Source organism: Coregonus lavaretus, assembly GCF_964263955.1.
Source record: "Coregonus lavaretus genome assembly, chromosome: 8".
NCBI lineage: Eukaryota > Metazoa > Chordata > Actinopteri > Salmoniformes > Salmonidae > Coregonus > Coregonus lavaretus.
Window position 1 is genome coordinate 23,711,202 of NC_139995.1, and position 20,335 is coordinate 23,731,536.

Consider the following 20,335-nt stretch of genomic DNA (forward strand, 5'->3'; position numbering starts at 1 on the left):
GTGTGTGAGAGAGAGAGAGAGAGAGAGAGAGAGAGAGAGAGAGAGAGAGAGAGAGAGAGAGAGAGAGAGAGAGAGAGAGAGAGAGAGAGAGAGAGAGAGAGAGAGAGAGAGAGAGAGAGAGAGAGAGAGAGAGAGAGAGAGAGAGAGAGAGAGAGAGAGAGAGAGAGAGAGAGAGAGAGAGAGAGAGAGAACATTTGAAATGTCTCTCTTCCTTTGGAACTTTTGTGAGTGTAATGTTTACTGTTCATTTTCTATTGTTTATTTCACTTTTGTTTGTTATCTATTTCACTTGCTTTGGCAGTGTAAACCTATGCAGTAACCGAAAGGTCGCTGGTTCTAATCCCCAAGCCGACTAAGTTAAAAATCTGTCGATGTGCCCTTGAGCAAGGCACTTAACCCTAATTGCTCCTGTAAGTCGCTCTGGATAAGAGCGTCTGCTAAATGACTAAAATATAAATATAATATATATAAATATATGTCAACCATGCCAATAAAGCCATTTGAATTGAATTGAGAGAGAGATGGGGGAAGAACAGAAAGAGGAAGACAGTATTCTCACCATATGAAAGGGTAAAAAAGAGAACTGGACAAAGCGAGAGAGGAAGGGCGAGTAAGCCCTTCAGAGGCATAGTTATTCACAGTGGGAGGTGGAGAACTGCAGTGCCTCTCTCCCTCTCTACTTCCTAGAGAACAGACAGAGTGTGTGAAAAGAGGAAGAGAAGGGGGAGGATCTTTACAGTCAGGCACATGCTCACACAGATATAGTACATACAGACACACCCATGCGTTCTAATGGACATGCAGAGCTATTTAGACATGAGACACAGCAGCAGCAGTTCCTATTGTGTTTTTAGGGACAGTAGAATACAGAGTGTAAAGTGGCAGAAGTAGTCAGGCCTCTGACCATCTGGTCACTATACACACAGAGAGACAAATATACCAGTACACTGTTTTTTGGAGTCTGAGTTTTGAAGTTATGACTGACTTCAGGATGACTAAGAGTGGCCAGGTGTTCCTCAGTCCTGCGGTTATTACACGGGGCCAGAGGAGACGACACAGCAATGTAAGTATTTATTCTTATGGGTAAGTGACTGAGAGATACTGTAGTGCAGATCATTGTGATCTTAGATATCTTACAGTATAGTGTTACTCTAAATGCATATCTGTTAGACATTACTCTGTAGCAGTCAGAACAGCTGTTCTCACTTGAAGGCACAGGTGTGTCTTATCATTCATATTAATCTGTTGATTTCTCATGTGGACAGAGATTGGTTGAACATGACAGATGTGTGATCAACTCATTTGGTTTGCTTGGTTTTGGTAGGACTCAGTTTACAGTAGCTTCAGAGACAGTTGAGAGGCTAGTATAGGAGACCATTAGGTCAGGGTTGGTCTTTAGTGCAGTTTCCAGTTCCATCACTGTTACTCATTACCATGTCAGCACTTCTCAATGGTCTGTTTGTCTCTGGCAGAGAGTTCAGTCATCCCACACGTGTAGGCTAGGTTATTACTGCACAGTCACAGATTTGGTAGAGGTGTTGGTGAGGTGAATATTTTTTAATGGAAAACCATAATATCTCAGTTTTGTGTTCCGATCCTCACTGGTAATTTGGTCCATGTTGGTTTGCACTTATGTTTGTTTTCAAGGCGGCAGTAGGATATGCCAGCGTATCATATGACACTGTTTGTTCACACAGGGAACAATGTGTTGCACCCATGGCTTTATTGAGACAAGCCAGTGTTGGTCAGTATGTGTGTATGTGAGTAGTGTGTGTATGCACCCCTTTAGTAAGTCCTGGTATGCCCATAGTAAATCTATGTTGACATGTGGAAACATTAGCTTGACACCCCAGTCCACGTTTGTTACATGGTACAGAGAGGGCCTTGCTGCACAACAAGCTGGGCTATCATTGGCTATCTAACGCTCTAGCTCACAAAGTCTTTAATTGGTAACTTCCCTAGTCGATGCGTTTGGTCGGGGTGGAGCTGCCCAGCATCAGGGTAGTAGGTTCTGTGGAGAACAACTGCTGGCTGTGGGTATTCCTTCTCTTACTCTATGTGAGTGTCTCTTATCTTGGATAGAATAGATCCCGCAGGCCTCGGCAGAGTACAACTGCCTGCCAGTAGGTATTCTTTCTGTTTATGAGTTTCTCTTATCTGGGATAGAATGGATCCTGCAGTTAATGGGAGCTGATAGTGAATGGAGTTTGTAATGAGGTTACAGCATTGGTGTTGATTTTTGGTTAGAGGAGGCTGAATCTGATGGATCTCTGCCTCACTTCCTGCAGGAGTTGTACAGTAGACTTCTATTGATTAGAAATGAACAGGGCTGGCAGATGGAGGGTAATATTAGAACCAGTTTGTAAAGCCAGGTATCTAATTTGTTTTCATTTGCTACCTTATGTCTACTCTCCCCATTCCATGTTGATCTAATGGGCTAAGTGTATTACAGTCACGCATCAACACACCCTGAGTGTCCAGAGTAAACACACAGTCCCAGGAAGTCAGCTGAGGTGGTTAGTGGCTGTTTGCAGCCTTAATATTCCTCCACCGCCTTTAGAGGCACTGGGCTGCACTCCTTCAGAGGAATATATATGTGTTTCCAGGAGATTGATTTCCTGTGTGGAGGAGCAATTCAGTGAATACTGAATGGAGTCTCAGTGAGGCTAGTGTTGTGCTGGGGTGGTGTGACAGGCCTGGGAAAGAAGTGCAGCACATCGATGCCATGGAGGAGTCAGAGGCAGGTTGTAAAGAAAATAGGGATCGGATCAACAACACTCCCAGCTCCATATCCACAAATGTGTTGGGATGAACACAAGATAAATCTCATGTGAAGAAGACTGCAGAGCCAGCATATTTTACCAGCCAGTAAACCACTCTCCCTCTTCGATTTGTCTGTCTCTCTCCCTCAGACCTCGGACCTATTTGCAATGATCGAGAGGATGCAGGTACAGTAAGTGGTCTGAGATCTCTGCTGTATACTATACTCACTGCTTTGTCTTCTTTGTAGTTTCTCTGTGCTCTGAGAGGCCGAGTTTCTAAAGTGTCTTTGTTCTGTTTCCTGTTTACTACATTTGTGCTTTATTTGTTGTGTAACACAGTTAGGGTTTAGGAGACAAAGCCAGATCATATTCTTATTCATTTGATGAGCACAGCATAGTAGAGTATAGAAATGATAAATTATGAGTGCTACTACAATACTGCATAATACATGCGAGCACTTTGTATTGGAATATTCCCTCTTTATCTACGTTATCAGCTCAAAGAGCTATCAGCCTTTAAGAGCCTATCAAAGTCTCTATCTCTATGTGTAGCAAAGCTAATTCTAAGCTATAAACTGTCCCTGTTGGAACAGAGTAAAGTGACCAATTAGCTCCTTGAGTGAAAGCACTGGGCCTGTTAACTGCTTTTGTTTCAGTTAGTTTACTGACTCTGATTGGCTCAATGACGTGTGTTTAGTTTAGTTTAGTTTAGTTTATATGTATCTCCATTAGCTGTTGCATAAGCCGCAGCTACTGTATTCTTCCTGGGATCCACAAACATAAAAGCACAACATAATACACTACAAAAGAAAATAATAAAAGAGAATAGAACATAAACAATTACAGTGAGGGAAAAAAGTATTTGATCCCCTGCTGATTTTGTACTTTTGCCCACTGACAAAGAAATTATCAGTCTATCATTTTAATGGTAGGTTTATTTGAACAGTGAAAGACAGAATAACAACAAAAAAATCCAGAAAAACACATGTCAAAAATGTTATGAATTGATTTGCATTTTAATGAGGTAAATAAGTATTTGACCCCTCTGCAAAACATGACTTAGTACTTGGTGGCAAAACCCTTGTTGGCAATCACAGAGGTCAGACGTTTCTTGTAGTTGGCCACCAGGTTTGCACACATCTCAGGAGGGATTTTGTCCCACTCCTCTTTGCAGATCTTCTCCAAGTCATTAAGGTTTTGAGGCTGACGTTTGGCAACTCGAACCTTCAGCTCCCTCCACATATTTTCTATGGGATTAAGGTCTGGAGACTGGCTAGGCCACTCCAGGACCTTAATGTGCTTCTTCTTGAGTCACTCCTTTGTTGCCTTGGCCATGTGTTTTGGGTCATTGTCATGCTGGAATACCCATCCACAACCCAGTTTCAATGCCCTGGCTGAGGGAAGGAGGTTCTTACCCAAGATTTGACGGTACATGGCGCCGTCCATCGTCCCTTTGATGCGGTGAAGTTGTCCTGTCCCCTTAGCAGAAAAACACCCCCAAAGCATAATGTTTCCAACTCCATGTTTGACGGTGGGGATGGTGTTCTTGGGGTCATAGGCAGCATTCCTCCTCCTCCAAACACAGCGAGTTGAGTTGATGGCGCCGAAGAAGAAGGCTGCCGTTTTACATCCCTCTAACCAATTGTACTATTATGTGTGTTTTTCCGCGTTACTTGTAATTTATTTTGTACATAATGTTTCTGCCATCGTCTCTTATAACCAAAAAGAGCTTCTGGATATCAGGACAGCAATTACTCACCTTGTATTGGATGAAGATTTTTTCTTCAACGAGGCGGCCGCGAAGAATATCCTACAGACACCCGACAAGGCCCAAATTGTCACGCCCTGGCTCTAGGGACTCTGTTAAGTTGAGCCAGGGTGTGTAGAGTTTATGTTTTGTGCTCGTTGTGTCTAGTCTAGTTTTGTATATCTATGTTGGCCAGAGTGGTTCTCAATCAGAGGCAACGAGTATCAGCTGTGGCTGGTTGTCTCTGATTGGGAACCATATGTAGTCAGGTGGTTTTCCCACAGTGTTTGTGGGATCTTGTTCCGTGTTGGTTTGTGTTTTGCACCTGTGGATGTCACGTATCGATTTGTTGTTTTGTTCGTGTATCATTTAATAAATAAGTATGTTCACCTTCCACGCTGCGCCTTGGTCCTCTATATCCGACGATCGTGACAGAAGATCCCACCAATACAGGACCAAGCAGCGTGCCCAGGCAGGAGAGGAGAAGCGGCGCCAACCGGGCAGTCGTCGGACAGGCGAGGGGCACCCCCAATAAATTTTTAGGGGGGGGGGCACATGGCAGGGACGACGGGGCCACTGGAGGCAGATAAGGGGCGAGTTGGTGGACGAGGAGAGAAGGCCACCGGGTTACGGGAGCCATTGGTGTATAGAGGGAAGGAAAATGTAGAGGCACGGCGAGAGGTACTGAAGTGTATTGCCAGTCCGGTCCGGCCCGTTCCTGATCCCCGTGTAAGGCCAGTGGTGTTTGTTCCCAGTACGGTCCGGCCTGTTCCTGTCCATCGCGCCAAGCCTATGGTGCGCGTCGCCAGCCCGGCCCGGCCTGTTCCTTCCCCTCGCACCAAGCCTATGGTGCGCGTCGCCAGCCCGGCCTGTTCCTGCTCCCCGCACCAAGCCAATGGTGCGCGTCGCAAGCCCGGCCTGGCCCGTTCCTGCTCCCCGCACCAAACCTGTGGTGCGCATCGCCAGCCCGGTCCAGCCTGTTCCTGCTCCCCGCACCAAGCTAGTGGTGCGCGTCGCCAGCCCGGCCCGGCCTGTTCCTGCTCCCCGCACCAAGCCAATGGTGCGCGTCGCCAGCCTGGTCCGGCCTGTTCCTGCTCCCCGCACCAAACCTGTGGTGCGCATCGCCAGCCCGTGCCCGTTTCACCGGTGCCTGGTCAGGTACTGGTCAGCTGCTCCACACCGGAGCCTGAGCAATCCGCTCCACCGAAGTCCAGTCCAGCTCCAGCCAGTGGGGCTAGACCAGACCAGGGGCACTACGGCACTACGATAGCAAATTTCAATTTACAAAAAAAAAAATGGCGTTTTCATCTTTTGAGCTTCTAGTCATGAAATCTATGCAGCCTACTCAATCACTTTTTATAGCTACTGTTTACAGGCCTCCTGGGCCATATACAGCGTTCCTCTCTGAGTTTCCTGAATTCCTATCAGACCTTGTAGTCATAGCAGATCATATTCTAATTTTTGGTGATTTTAATATTCACATGGAGAAGTCCACAGACCCACTCCAAAAGTCTTTCGGAGCCATTATCGACTCAGTGGGTTTTGTCCAACATGTCTCTGGACCTACTCACTGCCACAGTCATACTCTGGACCTAGTTTTGTCCCATGGAATAAATGTTGTAGATCTTAATGTTTTTCCACAAAATCCTGGACTATCGGACCACCATTTTATTACGTTTGCAATCGCAACAAATAATCTGCTCAGACCCCAACCAAGGAGCATCAAAAGTCGTGCTATAAATTCTCAGACAACACAAAAATTCATTGATGCCCTTCCAGACTCCTTCTGCCTACCCAAGGACGTCAGAGGACAAAAATCAGTTAACCACTTAACTGAGGAACTCAATTTAACCTTGCGCAATACCCTAGATGCAGTTGCACCCCTAAAAACGAAAAACATTTGTCATAAGAAACTAGCTCCCTGGTATACAGAAAATACCCGAGCTTTGAAGCAAGCTTCCAGGAAATTGGAACGGAAATGGCGCCACACCAAACTGGAAGTCTTCCGACTAGCTTGGAAAGACAGTACCGTGCAGTACCGAAGAGCCCTCACTGCTGCTCGATCATCCTACTTTTCCAACTTAATCGAGGAAAATAAGAACAATCCAAAATTTCTTTTTGATACTGTTGCAAAGCTAACTAAAAAGCAGCATTCCCCAAGAGAGGATGGCTTTCACTTCAGCAGTGATAAATTCATGAACTTCTTTGAGGAAAAGATCATGACCATTAGAAAGCAAATTACGGACTCCTCTTTGAATCTGCGTATTCCTCCAGGGCTTAGCTGTCCTGGATCTGCACAGCTCTGCGAGGGCCTGGGATCGGGAGAGACACTTAAGTGTTTTAGTACTATATCTCTTGACACAATGATGAAAATAATCATGGCCTCTAAACCTTCAAGCTGCATACTGGATCCTATTCCTACTAAACTGCTGAAGGAGCTGCTTCCTGTGCTTGGCCCTCCTATGTTGAACATAATAAACAGCTCTCTATCCACCGGATGTGTACCAAACTCACTAAAAGTGGCAGTGATAAAGCCTCTCTTGAAAAAGCCAAACCTTGACCCGGAAAATATAAAAAACTATCGGCCTATATCGAATCTTCCATTCCTCTCAAAAATTTTAGAAAAAGCTGTTGCGCAGCAACTCACTGCCTTTCTGAAGACAAACAATGTATACGAAATGCTTCAGTCTGGTTTTAGACCCCATCATAGCACTGAGACTGCACTTGTGAAGGTGGTAAATGACCTTTTAATGGCGTCAGACCGAGGCTCTGCATCTGTCCTCGTGCTACTAGACCTTAGTGCTGCCTTTGACACCATCGATCACCACATTCTTTTGGAGAGACTGGAAACCCAAATTGGTCTACACGGACAAGTTCTGGCCTGGTTTAGATCCTACCTGTCGGAAAGATATCAGTTTGTCTCTGTGAATGGTCTGTCCTCCGACAAATCAACTGTACATTTCGGTGTTCCTCAAGGTTCCGTTTTAGGACCACTATTGTTTTCACTATATATTTTACCTCTTGGGGATGTTATTCGAAAACATAATGTTAACTTTCACTGCTATGCGGATGACACACAGCTGTACATTTCAATGAAGCATGGTGAAGCCCCAAAATTGCCCTCGCTAGAAGCCTGTGTTTCAGACATAAGGAAGTGGATGGCTGAAAACTTTTTACTTTTAAACTCGGACAAAACAGAGATGCTTGTTCTAGGTCCCAAGAAACAAAGAGATCTTCTGTTAAATCTGACAATTAATCTTGATGGTTGTAAAGTCGTCTCAAATAAAACTGTGAAGGACCTAGGCGTTACTCTTGACCCTGATCTCTCTTTTGACGAACATATCAAGACTGTTTCAAGGACAGCTTTTTTCCATCTACGTAACATTGCAAAAATCAGAAATTTTCTGTCCAAAAATGATGCAGAAAAATTAATCCATGCATTTGTTACTTCTAGGTTAGACTACTGCAATGCTCTATTTTCCGGCTACCCGGATAAAGCACTAAATAAACTTCAGTTAGTGCTAAATACGGCTGCTAGAATCCTGACTAGAACCAAGAAATTTGATCATATTACTCCAGTGCTAGCTTCCCTACACTGGCTTCCTGTTAAGGCAAGGGCTGATTTCAAGGTTTTACTGTTAACCTATAAAGCGTTACATGGGCTTGCTCCTACCTATCTTTCCGAGTTGGTCCTGCCGTACATACCAATACGTACGCTACGGTCACAAGACGCAGGCCTCCTAATTGTCCCTAGAATTTCTAAGCAAACAGCGGGAGGCAGGGCTTTCTCCTATAGATCTCCATTTTTATGGAACAGTCTGCCTACCCATGTGAGAGACGCAGACTCGGTCTCAACCTTTAAGTCTTTACTGAAGACTTATCTCTTCAGTAGGTCATATGATTGAGTGTAGTCTGGCCCAGGAGTGTGAAGGTGAACGGAAAGGCTGGAGCAACGAACAGCCCTTGCTGTCTCTGCCAGGCCGGTTCCCCTCTCCACTGGGGTTCTCTGCCTCTAACCCTGTTGCAGGGGCTGAGTCACTGGCTTGCTGGTGCTCTTTCATGCCGTCCCTGGGAGGGGTGCGTCACTTGAGTGGGTTGAGTTACTGACGTGATCTTCCTGTCTGGGTTGGCGCCCCCCCCTTGGTTTGTGCTGTGGTGGAGACCTCTGTGGGCTATACTCGGCCTTGTCTCAGGATTGTAAGTTGGTGGTTGGGGATATCCCTCTAGTGGTGCGGGGGCTGTGCTTTGGCGGAGTGGGTGGGGTTATATCCTTCCTGTTTGGCCCTGTCCGGGGGTTTCTTCGGATGGGGCCACAGTGTCTCCGGACCGCTCCTGTCTCAGCCTCCAGTATTTATGCTGCAGTAGTTTATGTGTCGGGGGGCTGGGGTTAGTTGGTTATACCTGGAGTACTTCTCCTGTCTTATCCAGTGTCCTGTGTGAATTTAAGTATGCTCTCTCTAATTCTCTCGTTCTCTCTTTCTCTCTGAGAACCTGAGCCCTAGGACCATACGTCAGGACTACCGGGCATGATGACACCTTGCTGTCCCCAGTCCGCCTGGTCTTGCTGCTATTCCAGTTTCAACTGTTCTGCCTGCGGCTACGAAACCCCTACCTGTCCCAGACCTGCTGTTTTCAACTCTTAATGATCGGCTATGAAAAGCCAACTGAGAGACCTGAGCCCTAGGACCATACGTCGGGACTACCGGCCGTGGTGACTCCTTGCTGTCCCCAGTCCGCCTGGCCTTGCTGCTATTCCAGTTTCAACTGTTCTGCCTGCGGTTATGGAACCCCTACCTGTCCCAGACCTGCTGTTTTCAACTCTTAATGATCGGCTATGAAAAGCCAACTGAGATTTATTCCTGATTATTATTTGACCATGCTTGTCACTTATGAACATTTTTGAACATCTTGGCATGGTTCTGTTATAATCTCCACCCGGCACAGCCAGAAGAGGACTGGCCACCCCTCATAGCCTGGTTCCTCTCTAGGTTTCTTCCTAGGTTTTGCCTTTCTAGGGAGTTTTTCCTAGCCACCGTGCTTCTACACCTGCATTACTAGCTGTTTGGGGTTTTAGGCTGGGTTTCTGTACAGCACTTCGAGATATTAGCTGATGTAAGAAGGGCTATATAAAATAAAATTGATTGATTGATTGATTAGTAGAGGGTGGTGGTCAAGCCCGGAGCCGGAACCGCCTCCGAGGAGGAATGCCCACCCAGCCCTCCCCTGTTCGGTGATGTTTAGGGGGGGGTACTGTCACGCCCTGGCTCTAGGGACTCTGTTAAGTTGAGCCAGGGTGTGTAGAGTTTATGTTTTGTGCTCGTTGTGTCTAGTCTAGTTTTGTATATCTATGTTGGCCAGAGTGGTTCTCAATCAGAGGCAACGAGTATCAGCTGTGGCTGGTTGTCTCTGATTGGGAACCATATGTAGTCAGGTGGTTTTCCCACAGTGTTTGTGGGATCTTGTTCCGTGTTGGTTTGTGTTTTGCACCTGTGGACGTCACGTATCGATTTGTTGTTTTGTTCGTGTATCATTTAATAAATAAGTATGTTCACCTTCCACGCTGCGCCTTGGTCCTCTATATCCGACGATCGTGACACAAATCCCCGTCATTCGCATGAGGAAGAGACAGATATATCGTGGACGTAGGTCGGGGTGCCTTGTAAGGATCCGACGGCGAGCGAGTAAACTGCCGCTCCCATCAATCCTATTAGCCAATCTTCAATCATTTGAGAATAAATTGGATGATTTAAGATTACGGTTATCCTACCAACGGGACATTAAAAACTGTAATATCTTATGTTTCACCGAGTCGTGGCTGAACGACGACATGGGACAACATACAACTAGTGGGCTATACGCTACATCGGCAGGATAGAACGGCTGACTCCGGTAAGACAAGGGGTGGCGGTCTGTGTATATTTGTAAACAACAGCTGGTGCACAAAATCAAATACTAAGGAAGTCTCGAGGTTTTGCTCGCCTGAGGTAGAGTATCTTATGATAAGCTGTAGACCACACTATTTACCAAGAGAGTTTTCATCTATATTTTTCATAGCTGTCTATTTACCACCACAAACCAATGCTGGCATTAAGATTGCACTGAATGAGCTGTATAAGGCCATAAGTCAACAGGAAAACGCCCATCCAGAGGCAGCGCTCCGGTGGCCGGGGACTTTAATGCAGGGAAACTTAAATCAGTTCTACCTAATTTCTACCAGCATGTGAAATGTGCAACCAGAGGAAAAAAAACTCTAGACCACCTTTACTCCACACACAGAGACGCATACAAAGCTCTCCCTCGCCCTCCATTTGGCAAATCTGACCATAACTCTATCCTCCTGATTCCTGCTTATAAGCAAAAACTAAAGCAGGAAGCACCAGTGACTCAGTTAATAAAAAAGTGGTCAGATGACGCAGATGCTAAGCTATAGGACTGTTTTGCTAGCACAGACTGGAACATGTTCCGGGATTCTACAGATAGCATTGAGGAGTACACCACATCAGTCACTGGCTTCATCAATAAGTGCATCGATGATGTCGTCCCCACAGTGACCGTACGGACATACCCCAACCAAAAGCCATGGATTACAGACAACATCCGCACTGAGCTAAAGTGTAGAGCTGCCGCTTTCAAGGAGCGGGACTCTAACCTGGACGCTTATAAGAAATCCCGCTATGCCCTCCGACGAACCATCAAACAGGCAAAGAGTCAATACAGGACTAAGATTGAATCGTACTACACCGGCTCTGACGCTTGTCGGATGTGGCAGGGCTTGAAAACTATTACAGACTACAAAGGGAAGCACAGCCGCGAGCTGCCCAGTGACACAAGACTTCCAGACGAGCTAAACCACTTCTATGCTCGCTTCGAGGCAAGCAACACTGAAGCATGCATGAGAGCACCAGCTGTTCCGGATGACTATGTGATCACGCTCTCCGTAGCCGATGTGAGTAAGACTTTTAAGCAGGACAACATTCACAAGGCCGCAGGGCCAGACGGATTACCAGGACGTGTACTCCGAGCATGTGCTGACCAACTGGCAAGTGTCTTCACTGACATTTTCAACATGTCCCTGACTGAATCTGTAATACCAACATGTTTCAAACAGACCACCATAGTCCCCGTGCCCAAGGACTCTAAGATAACCTGCCTAAATGACTACCGACCCGTAGCACTGACGTCTGTAGCCATGAAGTGCTTTGAAAGGCTGGTCATGGCTCACATCAACACCATTATCCCATTATCCCAGAAACCCTAGACCCACTCCAATTTGCATACCGCCCCAACAGATCCACAGATGATGCAATCTCTATTGCACTCCACACTGCCCTTTCCCACCTGGACAAGAGGAACACCTACGTGAGAATGCTATTCATTGACTACAGCTCAGCATTCAACACCATAGTGCCCTCAAAGCTCATCACTAAGCTAAGGATCCTGGGACTAAACACCTCCCTCTGCTACTGGATCCTGGACTTCCTGACAGGCCGCCCCCAGGTGGTAAGGGTAGGTAACAACACATCTGCCACACTGATCCTCAACACGGGGGCCCCTCAGGGGTGCGTTCTCAGTCCCCTCCTGTACTCCCTGTTCACCCAAGACTGCATGGCCAGGCACGACTCCATCACCATCATTAAGTTTGCCGACGACACAACAGTGGTAGGCCTGATCACCGACAACGATGAGACAGCCTATAGGGAGGAGGTCAGAGACCTGGCCATGTGGTGCCAGGCTAACAACCTCTCCCTCAACGTGACCAAGACAAAGGAGATGATTGTGGACTACAGGAAGAAAAAAAAGAGGACTGAGCACGCCCCCATTCTCATCGACGGGGCTGTAGTGGAACAGGTTGAGAGCTTCAAGTTCCTTGGTGTCCACATCACCAACGAACTATCATGGTCCAAACACACCAAGACAGTCGTGAAGAGGGCACGACAAAGCCTATTCCCCCTCAGGAGACTGAAAAGATTTGGCATGGGTCCTCAGATCCTCAAAAAATTCTACATTTGCACCATCGAGAGCATCCTGACTGGTTGCATCACCGCCTGGTATGGCAACTGCTTGGCCTCCGACCGTAAGGCAATACAGAGGGTAGTGCGTACGGCCCAGTACATCACTGGGGCCAAGCTTCCTGCCATCCAGGACCTCTATACCAGGCGGTGTCAGAGGAAGGCCTCAAAATTGTCAAAGACTCCAGCCACCCTAGTCATAGACTGTTCTCTCTGCTACCGCACGGCAAGCGGTACCGGAGTGCCAAGTCTAGGTCCAAAAGACTTCTCAACAGCTTCTACCCCCAAGCCATAAGACTCCTAAACAGCTAATCATGGCTACCCGGACTATTTGCACTGCCCCCCCCCCCCCCCCCCCCCCCCATCTTTTTATGCTGCTGCTACTCTGTTAATTATTTATGCATAGTCACTTTAACTCTACCCACATGTACATATTACTTCAACTACCTCAACTAGCCGGTGCCCCCGCACATTGACTCTGCAACGGTACCCCCCTGTATATATAGCCTCCCTACTGTTATTTTATTTTACTTCTGCTCTTTTTTTCTCAACACTTTTTAGTTTTATTCTACTTTTTTATTTAAAATAAATGCACTGTTGGTTAAGGGCTGTAAGTAAGCATTTCACTGTAATGTCTGCACCTGTTGTATTTGGCGCATGTGGCCAATAACATTTGATTTGATTTGATGCCAAAGAGCTCAATTTTGGTCTCATCTGACCACAACACTTTCACCCAGTTCTCCTCTGAATCATTCAGATGTTCATTGGCAAACTTCAGAAGGGCATGTATATGTGCTTTCTTGAGCAGGGGGACCTTGCGGGCGCTGCAGGATTTCAGTCCTTCACGGCGTAGTGTGTTACCAATTGTTTTCTTGGTGACTATGGTCCCAACTGCCTTGAGATCATTGACAAGATCCTCCCGTGTAGTTCTGGGCTGATTCCTCACTGTTCTCATGATCATTGCAACTCCACGAGGTGAGATCTTGCATGGAGCCCCAGGCCGAGGGAGATTGACAGTTTAGTGTTTCTTCCATTTGCGAATAATCGCACCAACTGTTGTCACCTTCTCACCAAGATGCTTGGCGATGGTCTTGTAGCCCATTCCAGCCTTGTGTAGGTCTACAGTCTTGTTCCTGACATCCTTGGAGAGCTCTTTGGTCTTGGCCATGGTGGAGAGTTTGGAATCTGATTGATTGATTGCTTCTGTGGACAGGTATCTTTTATACAGGTAACAAACTGAGATTAGGAGCACTCCCTTTAAGAGTGTGCTCCTAATCTCAGCTCGTTACCTGTATAAAAGACACCTGGGAGCCAGAAATCTTTCTGATTGAGAGGGGGTCAAATACTTATTTCCCTCATTAAAATGCAAATCAATTTATAACATTTTTGACATGCGTTTTTCTGGATTTTTTTGTTGTTATTCTGTCTCTCACTATTCAAATAAACCTACCATTAAAATTATAGACTGATCATTTCTTTGTCAGTGGGCAAACGTACAAAATCAGCAGGGGATCAAATACTTTTTTCCCTCACTGTAGATATCATAAATATTATACAAATCCAAAACCAACGATATACAGAAAATGCAGTGAGGTGCTGCTTGATTTATCTTTTAAAGCTCATCTTGCTGTTCGCTTGAGCAAGCTGCGACGGAAGAGCGTTCCATGCCATCACTGCTCTATACAGTACTGTTTGCTGCCCCAAACTCGTTCTGAACTTGGGTACTGTGAATAGACCCCGGGTCTGTGTAGTCTGGGGCCTGGCTGTTGATGACACCTTCCCTGTTGTCCCCTGTCTCTCACACTGTCACTCCTCTGCTTCAGTCACTACCCTCTCTTTTCTCTTCCACTTACATTTGAATTCTCTCTGCCTTTGCTTCCTCATGATGCTACGTATGTCTGGTTGATATGTGGTCCTCTGTAGCTCAATTGGTAGAGCATGGCGCTTGTAATGCCAGGGTAGTGGGTTCGATCCCCGGGACCACCCATACGTAAAAATTTATGCACACATGACTGTAAGTCGCTTTGGATAAAAGCGTCTGCTAAATGGTATATTATTATGTTGAACCAATGTATTGTCCTTCATCTGGAAGCTTCTTATGTCTCTCTTTTCCTTTGTACCTGTAATGCCAAGTTTCATTATAGAGGAACATTTGATGCATTTTTAAAAAGTTAAATTGGAGTGAGAAGGCAAATATTTTGTGCAGCTGTGTGAGTGTGTGTGTACTGTGTATATCACCTGGCCCCTGGCATGCCTCTATCTCCCTCCACAGGGCAGCAGAATGGACGAGCAGAGATGCATCCTCCCTCCACCCCTCAAAGTGAGTCTAGGAACGGTAGACTGTGTAACATATCCTCAGTGGGTCGGCAGTCTGTATCCAAACAAAGGGATGCTCACCAAGGCCCTGAGTTTCACAATAGTGGACAATACAGATGTGAATACATTGTTGAGTTTATTGTGGTGGCCACTCTCTAATTGCGCCATTTTAGTTGGGTTGCCCACTCAGAGTCAATGTGGTTTCAGTCTATGATTGAATGTGGCTTCCTTTCATTTAAGTAATGGGCTTTGTAGATTGAGCATTTATATGTTGATTGTGCTTTGAAAACAAAAGTCACATGCTGCATTTATGAGGGTACTATGATGGGAAATAGAACAATGTTGTTCATCATTATGACATGATTTTCTCTGCAGACAGAGGAGGACTATATCCCTTACCCCAGCGTTCACGAGGTACAAACAATCTGAAACTGAAATCTGTCTCGCATATAGAGCTTTGTGATACATCATAAACATTCTGAGTGAACCCACAGTGTGGTTAACCTTTATCTGCGATTGAATTGAATTCCATGTATTGTGTTTATTTTCATGTAACTTCATTAACCTGTGTCATCGTGGTTGATATCAGGTCCTGGATCGTAGAAGCCCCTTTCCCCTTATCCTGCTGCCTCAATTTGGAGGCTACTGGATCGAGGGGACCAATCACAAACCCAGTGCCACACCTGGGCCTGAGCAGCAGCCATGTGCTGCCTCCCACATCAAGCTGGAGACAAACAGCATTGCCAAGATCTACAGTAAACAGTTCATTGGCAAGGTGAGCATAGTCTTATAGGCAGCATTCTGCTTCCCATGTTTTTCTGGAGTATTAATTCCAGCTGAAACTGGAATAGATTGAAACTGAAATGGAAATAGAAGTATGTTTTTTACTAGCTCAGATTCCCTCAGGTTGCTTACATCACAGGCTGAGCCTACATCCATTCATTATCCTGGGGGGAGACTGTGTTTCTAACAAATGAAAGTATTTTCTGTATTTACCACTGTTAGGTTAGCTGGAGGAGCTTCTGTCTGTTTGAGAATTGGAGCTGAGGGGGACTAGGCCAGTCAGAGAATTATTGAACAAGTGCCTGAGGCGTGGATGAGTTGTTATCTGAGGGGATCTCCTGGTAATGTCTCTATAGGAACACTTTAACTACTACTCCATGGACACTGCCCTGGGCCACCTGGTCTTCTCCATGAAGTATGACGTCATTGGGGACCAGGAGCACCTCCGCTTGCTGCTAAGGTACCAATTATCTTTATCTCTCCCCTGCCACCTCTCTCTCTACACATTATTTGTCTCATCTCCTGTCTCATTTCTCTATTGCCCACTGCCGTTCTCCCCTATTCTCTTCTGTCTCCACCACTCTCTTTATTTCTCTCCCCATGTGCCACTCTTTTCCTCTCTTGCACTGTCTCTCTTTCTCTCTCTCTCTCTCTCTCTCTCTTGCTCTCTGTGTATCTATCTCTCTTTGTGGCCTCCTCTCAGGCCCTTTTCACCTAGTGTGCAGCACAAATACTGTTCCATGACAGTATAGCCAATAATGGAATGCAGGCACTTGACCACCAGGAAGTGCTCAATAACGCCTGACCCAGAGCAGAGGAGAGGGCATCGGTCTGCTTCAGCCTCTAATGGTGTTTGTTAAGCAGTCCTGTCCACATTTCCATCCCTATCGAGGTCCACTATCTGGTCAGAGAGAGGTTCATTTAGCTCAAGGTTAGCACTCTAGCCTTAAACACAGGTCAGGCCAGCCTGTGTGCTGCGCTCGCACAAACACACCCACCTCCCCAACATGTTCACTCACTGTGAAATTCTCAACTCCTCCCGTTATAACGCTAATCAAATCAAATCAAATTGTATTGGTCATTTACATTTACATTTACATCATTTAGCAGACGCTCTTATCCAGAGCGACTTACAAATTGGTGCATTCAACTTATGATAGCCAGTGGGACAACCACTTTTTTTCTTCTCTTTTTTTTAGGAGGGGGGGGGGGGGGGGGGGGTAGAAGGATTACTTTATACTATTCCAGGTATTCCTTAAAGAGGTAGGGTTTCAAGTGTCTCCGGAAGGTGGTCAGTGACTCCGCTGTCCTTGCATCGTGGGGGAGCTTGTTCCACCATTGGGGTGCCAGAGCAGCGAATAGCTTTGACTGGGCTGAGCGGGAACTGTGCTTCCGTAGAGGTAGGGGAGCTAGCAGGCCAGAGGTGGATGAACGTAGTGCCCTCGTTTGGGTGTAGGGTCTGATCAGAGCCTGAAGGTAAGGAGGTGCCATTCCCCTCACAGCTCCGTAGGCAAGCACCATGGTCTTGTAGTAGATGCGAGCCTCAACTGGAAGCCAGTGGAGTGTGCGGAGGAGCAGGGTGACATGAGAGAACTTGGGAAGGTTGAACACCAGACGGGCTGCAGCGTTCTGGATAAGTTGTAGGGGTTTAATGGCACAGGCAGGGAGCCCAGCCAACAGCGAGTTGCAGTAATTTAGACGGGAGATGACAAGTGCCTGGATAAGGACCTGTGCCACTTTCTGTGTAAGGTAGGGTCGTACTCTGCGAATGTTGTAGAGCATGAACCTGCAGGATCGGGTCACCGCTTTGATGTTAGCGGAGAACGACAGGGTGTTGTCCAGGGTCACGCCAAGTTTATTTGCACTCTGGGAGGAGGACACAATGGAGTTGTCAACCGTGATGGCGAGATCATGGAGCGGGCAGTCCTTCCCCGGGAGGAAGAGCAGCTCCGTCTTGCCGAGGTTCAGCTTGAGGTGGTGATCCGACATCCACACTGATATGTCTGCCAGACATGCAGAGATGCGATTCACCAACTGGTTATCAGAAGGGGGAAAGGAGAAAATGAATTGTATGTCGTCTGCGTAGCAATGATAGGAGAGACCATGTGAGGATATGACAGCCAAGTGACTTGGTGTATAGAGAGAATAGGAGAGGGCCTAGAACTGAGCCCTGGGGGACACCAGTGGTGAGAGCACGTGGTGAGGAGACAGATTCTCGCCATGCCACCTGGTAGGAGCGACCTGTCAGGTAGGAAGCAATCCAAGAGTGAGCAGCGCCGGAGATGCCCAACTCGGAGAGGGTGGAGAGGAGGATCTGATGGTTAACAGTATCAAAGGCAACGGATAGGTCTAGAAGGATAAGAGCAGAGGAGAGAGAGTTAGCTTTAGCAGTGCGGAGAGCCTCCGTGACACAGAGAAGAGCAGTCTCAGTTGAATGACCAGTCTTGAAACCTGACTGGTTTGGGATGGGATAGGGCAGTGTGCAGCGCGATGGCGATTGCATCGTCTAAGGATGTATTGGGGCGGTAAACAGATTTAAGTGGGTCTAGGGTGTCAGGTAAGGTAGAGGTGATATGATCCTTAACTCGCCTCTCAAAGCACTTCATGAAGACAGACAGGGCGATAGTCATTTAGTTCAGTTACCTTTGCTTTCTTGGGTACAGGAACAATGGTGGACATCTTGAAGTAAGTGGGGACAGCAGACTGGGATAGGGAGGGATTGAATATGTCCGTAAACACTCCAGACAGCTGGTTTGTGCATCCTCTGAGGACGCAGCTAGGGATTCCGTCTGGGCCGGCAGCCTTGCGAGGATTAACACGCTTAAATGTCTTACTCACGTCGGCCACGGAGAACAAGAGCCCACAGTCCTTGGGAGCGGGCCGTGTCGGTGGCACTGTGTTATTCTCAAAGCGGGCGAAGAAGGTGTTTAGCTTGTCTGGGAGCAAGATGTCGGTGTCCGCGACGTGGCTGGTTTTCCCTTTGTAATCCATGATTGTCTGTGGACCCTGCCACCTTGCGACTCCACTTTGTATCTGTACTGACGTTTTGCCTGTTTGATTGCCTTACAGAGGGAATAACTACAATGATTGTATTCAACCATATTCTCAGTCACCTTGCCATGGTTAAATGGGGTGGTTCGCGCTTTCAGTTTTGCGCGAATGTTGCCATCTACAGTTGAAGTCGGAAGTTTACATACACCTTAGCCAAATACATTTAAACTCAGTTTTTCACAATTCCTGACAATTAATCCTAGTAAAAATTCCCTGTCTTAGGTCAGTTAGGATCACCACTTTATTTTAAGAATGTGAAATGTCAGAATAATAGTAGAGAGAATGATTTATTTCAGCTTTTATTTATTTCATCACATTCCCAGTGGGTCACAAGTTTACATGCACTCAATTAGTATTTGGTAGCATTGCCTTTAAATTGTTTAACTTGGGTCAAACGTTTTGGGTAGCCTTCCACAAGCTTCCCACAATAAGTTGGGTGAATTTTGGCCCATTCCTCCTGACAGAGCTGGTGTAACTGAGTCAGGTTTGTAGACCTCCTAGCTCACACACGCTTTTTCAGTTATGCCCACAAATGTTCTATAGGATTGAGGTCAGGGCTTTGTTTTGGCCACTCCAATACCTTGACTTTGTTGTCCTTAAGCCATTTTGCCACAACTTTGGAAGTATGCTTGGGGTCATTGTCAATTTGGAAGACCCATTTGCGACCAAGCTTTTACTTCCTGACTGATGTCTTGAGATGTTGCTTCAATATATCCACATACTTTTCCTTCCTCATGATGCCATCTATTTTGTGAAGTGCACCAGTCTCTCCTGCAGCAAAGCACCCCCACAGCATGATGCTGCCACCCCCGTGCTTCACGGTTGGGATGGTGTTCTTTGGCTTGCAAGCCGCCCCCTTTTTCCTCCAAATATAACGATGGTCATTATGGCCAAACAGTTCTATTTTTGTTTCATCAGACCAGAGGACATTTCTCCAAACAGTACGATCTTTGTCCCCTTTTTTATGACGGTTTTGGAGCAGTGGCTTCTCAGCCTTTCAGGTTATGTCGAAATATAGGACTCATTTTACTGTGGATATAGATCGTTTTGTACCTGTTTCCTCCAGCATCATCACAAGGTCCTTTGCTGTTGTTCTGGGATTGATTTGCACTTTTCGCACCAAAGTACGTTCATCTCTAAGAGACAGAACGCGTCTCCTTCCTGAGCGGTATGACGACTGCATGGTCCCATGGTGTTTATACTTGCGCACTATTGTTTGTCTAGATGAACGTAGTACCTTCAGGCGTTTGGAAATTGCTCCCAAGGATGAACCAGACTTGTGGAGGTTTTGGCTGATTTCTTTTGATTTTCCCATGATGTCAAGCAAAGAGGCACTGAGATTGAAGGTAGGCCTTGAAATACATCCACAGGTACACCTCCAATTGACTCAAATGATGTCACGGAATCAGCCGAGGCTGCTCCTCCTCCTTGCTCGGGCAGGCTTCGGCGTTCGTCGTCCCCGGAGTACTAGCTGCTACCGATCTATTTTTCTGTGTTTGACTTGTTTTGTCTTGATTGTGTACACCTGTTTCCTATTATGTTGTATTGTATTCCCTATATAACCCTCTGTCGTTCATTGTGTGTTGTGTGTGATTGTTCTCGTCATTTTCGGCAGTTGCTATTGTGCGGGTATTCTCCTCCCTGTTTGGAGGTTGTTTTTGTACTCT

General features: G+C 46.4%; 1 protein-coding gene across 1 annotated transcript in view; it reads left to right on the plus strand.

The window, feature by feature from the left end:
* Window positions 1-976: 976 nt before the first annotated feature.
* Window positions 977-20,335, plus strand: part of LOC311134299 (rap1 GTPase-activating protein 1-like) — a gene marked incomplete at both ends in the record, with an annotated part of 58,046 nt that continues 38,687 nt past the window's right edge. The window contains 6 exons of the mRNA XM_084167934.1: window positions 977-1,063; window positions 2,913-2,948; window positions 14,791-14,838; window positions 15,210-15,248; window positions 15,424-15,609; window positions 15,974-16,077. Of these exons, the coding sequence (XP_084024060.1) occupies window positions 977-1,063; window positions 2,913-2,948; window positions 14,791-14,838; window positions 15,210-15,248; window positions 15,424-15,609; window positions 15,974-16,077 (500 nt within the window). The remainder of the gene's footprint in view (window positions 1,064-2,912; window positions 2,949-14,790; window positions 14,839-15,209; window positions 15,249-15,423; window positions 15,610-15,973; window positions 16,078-20,335) is intronic.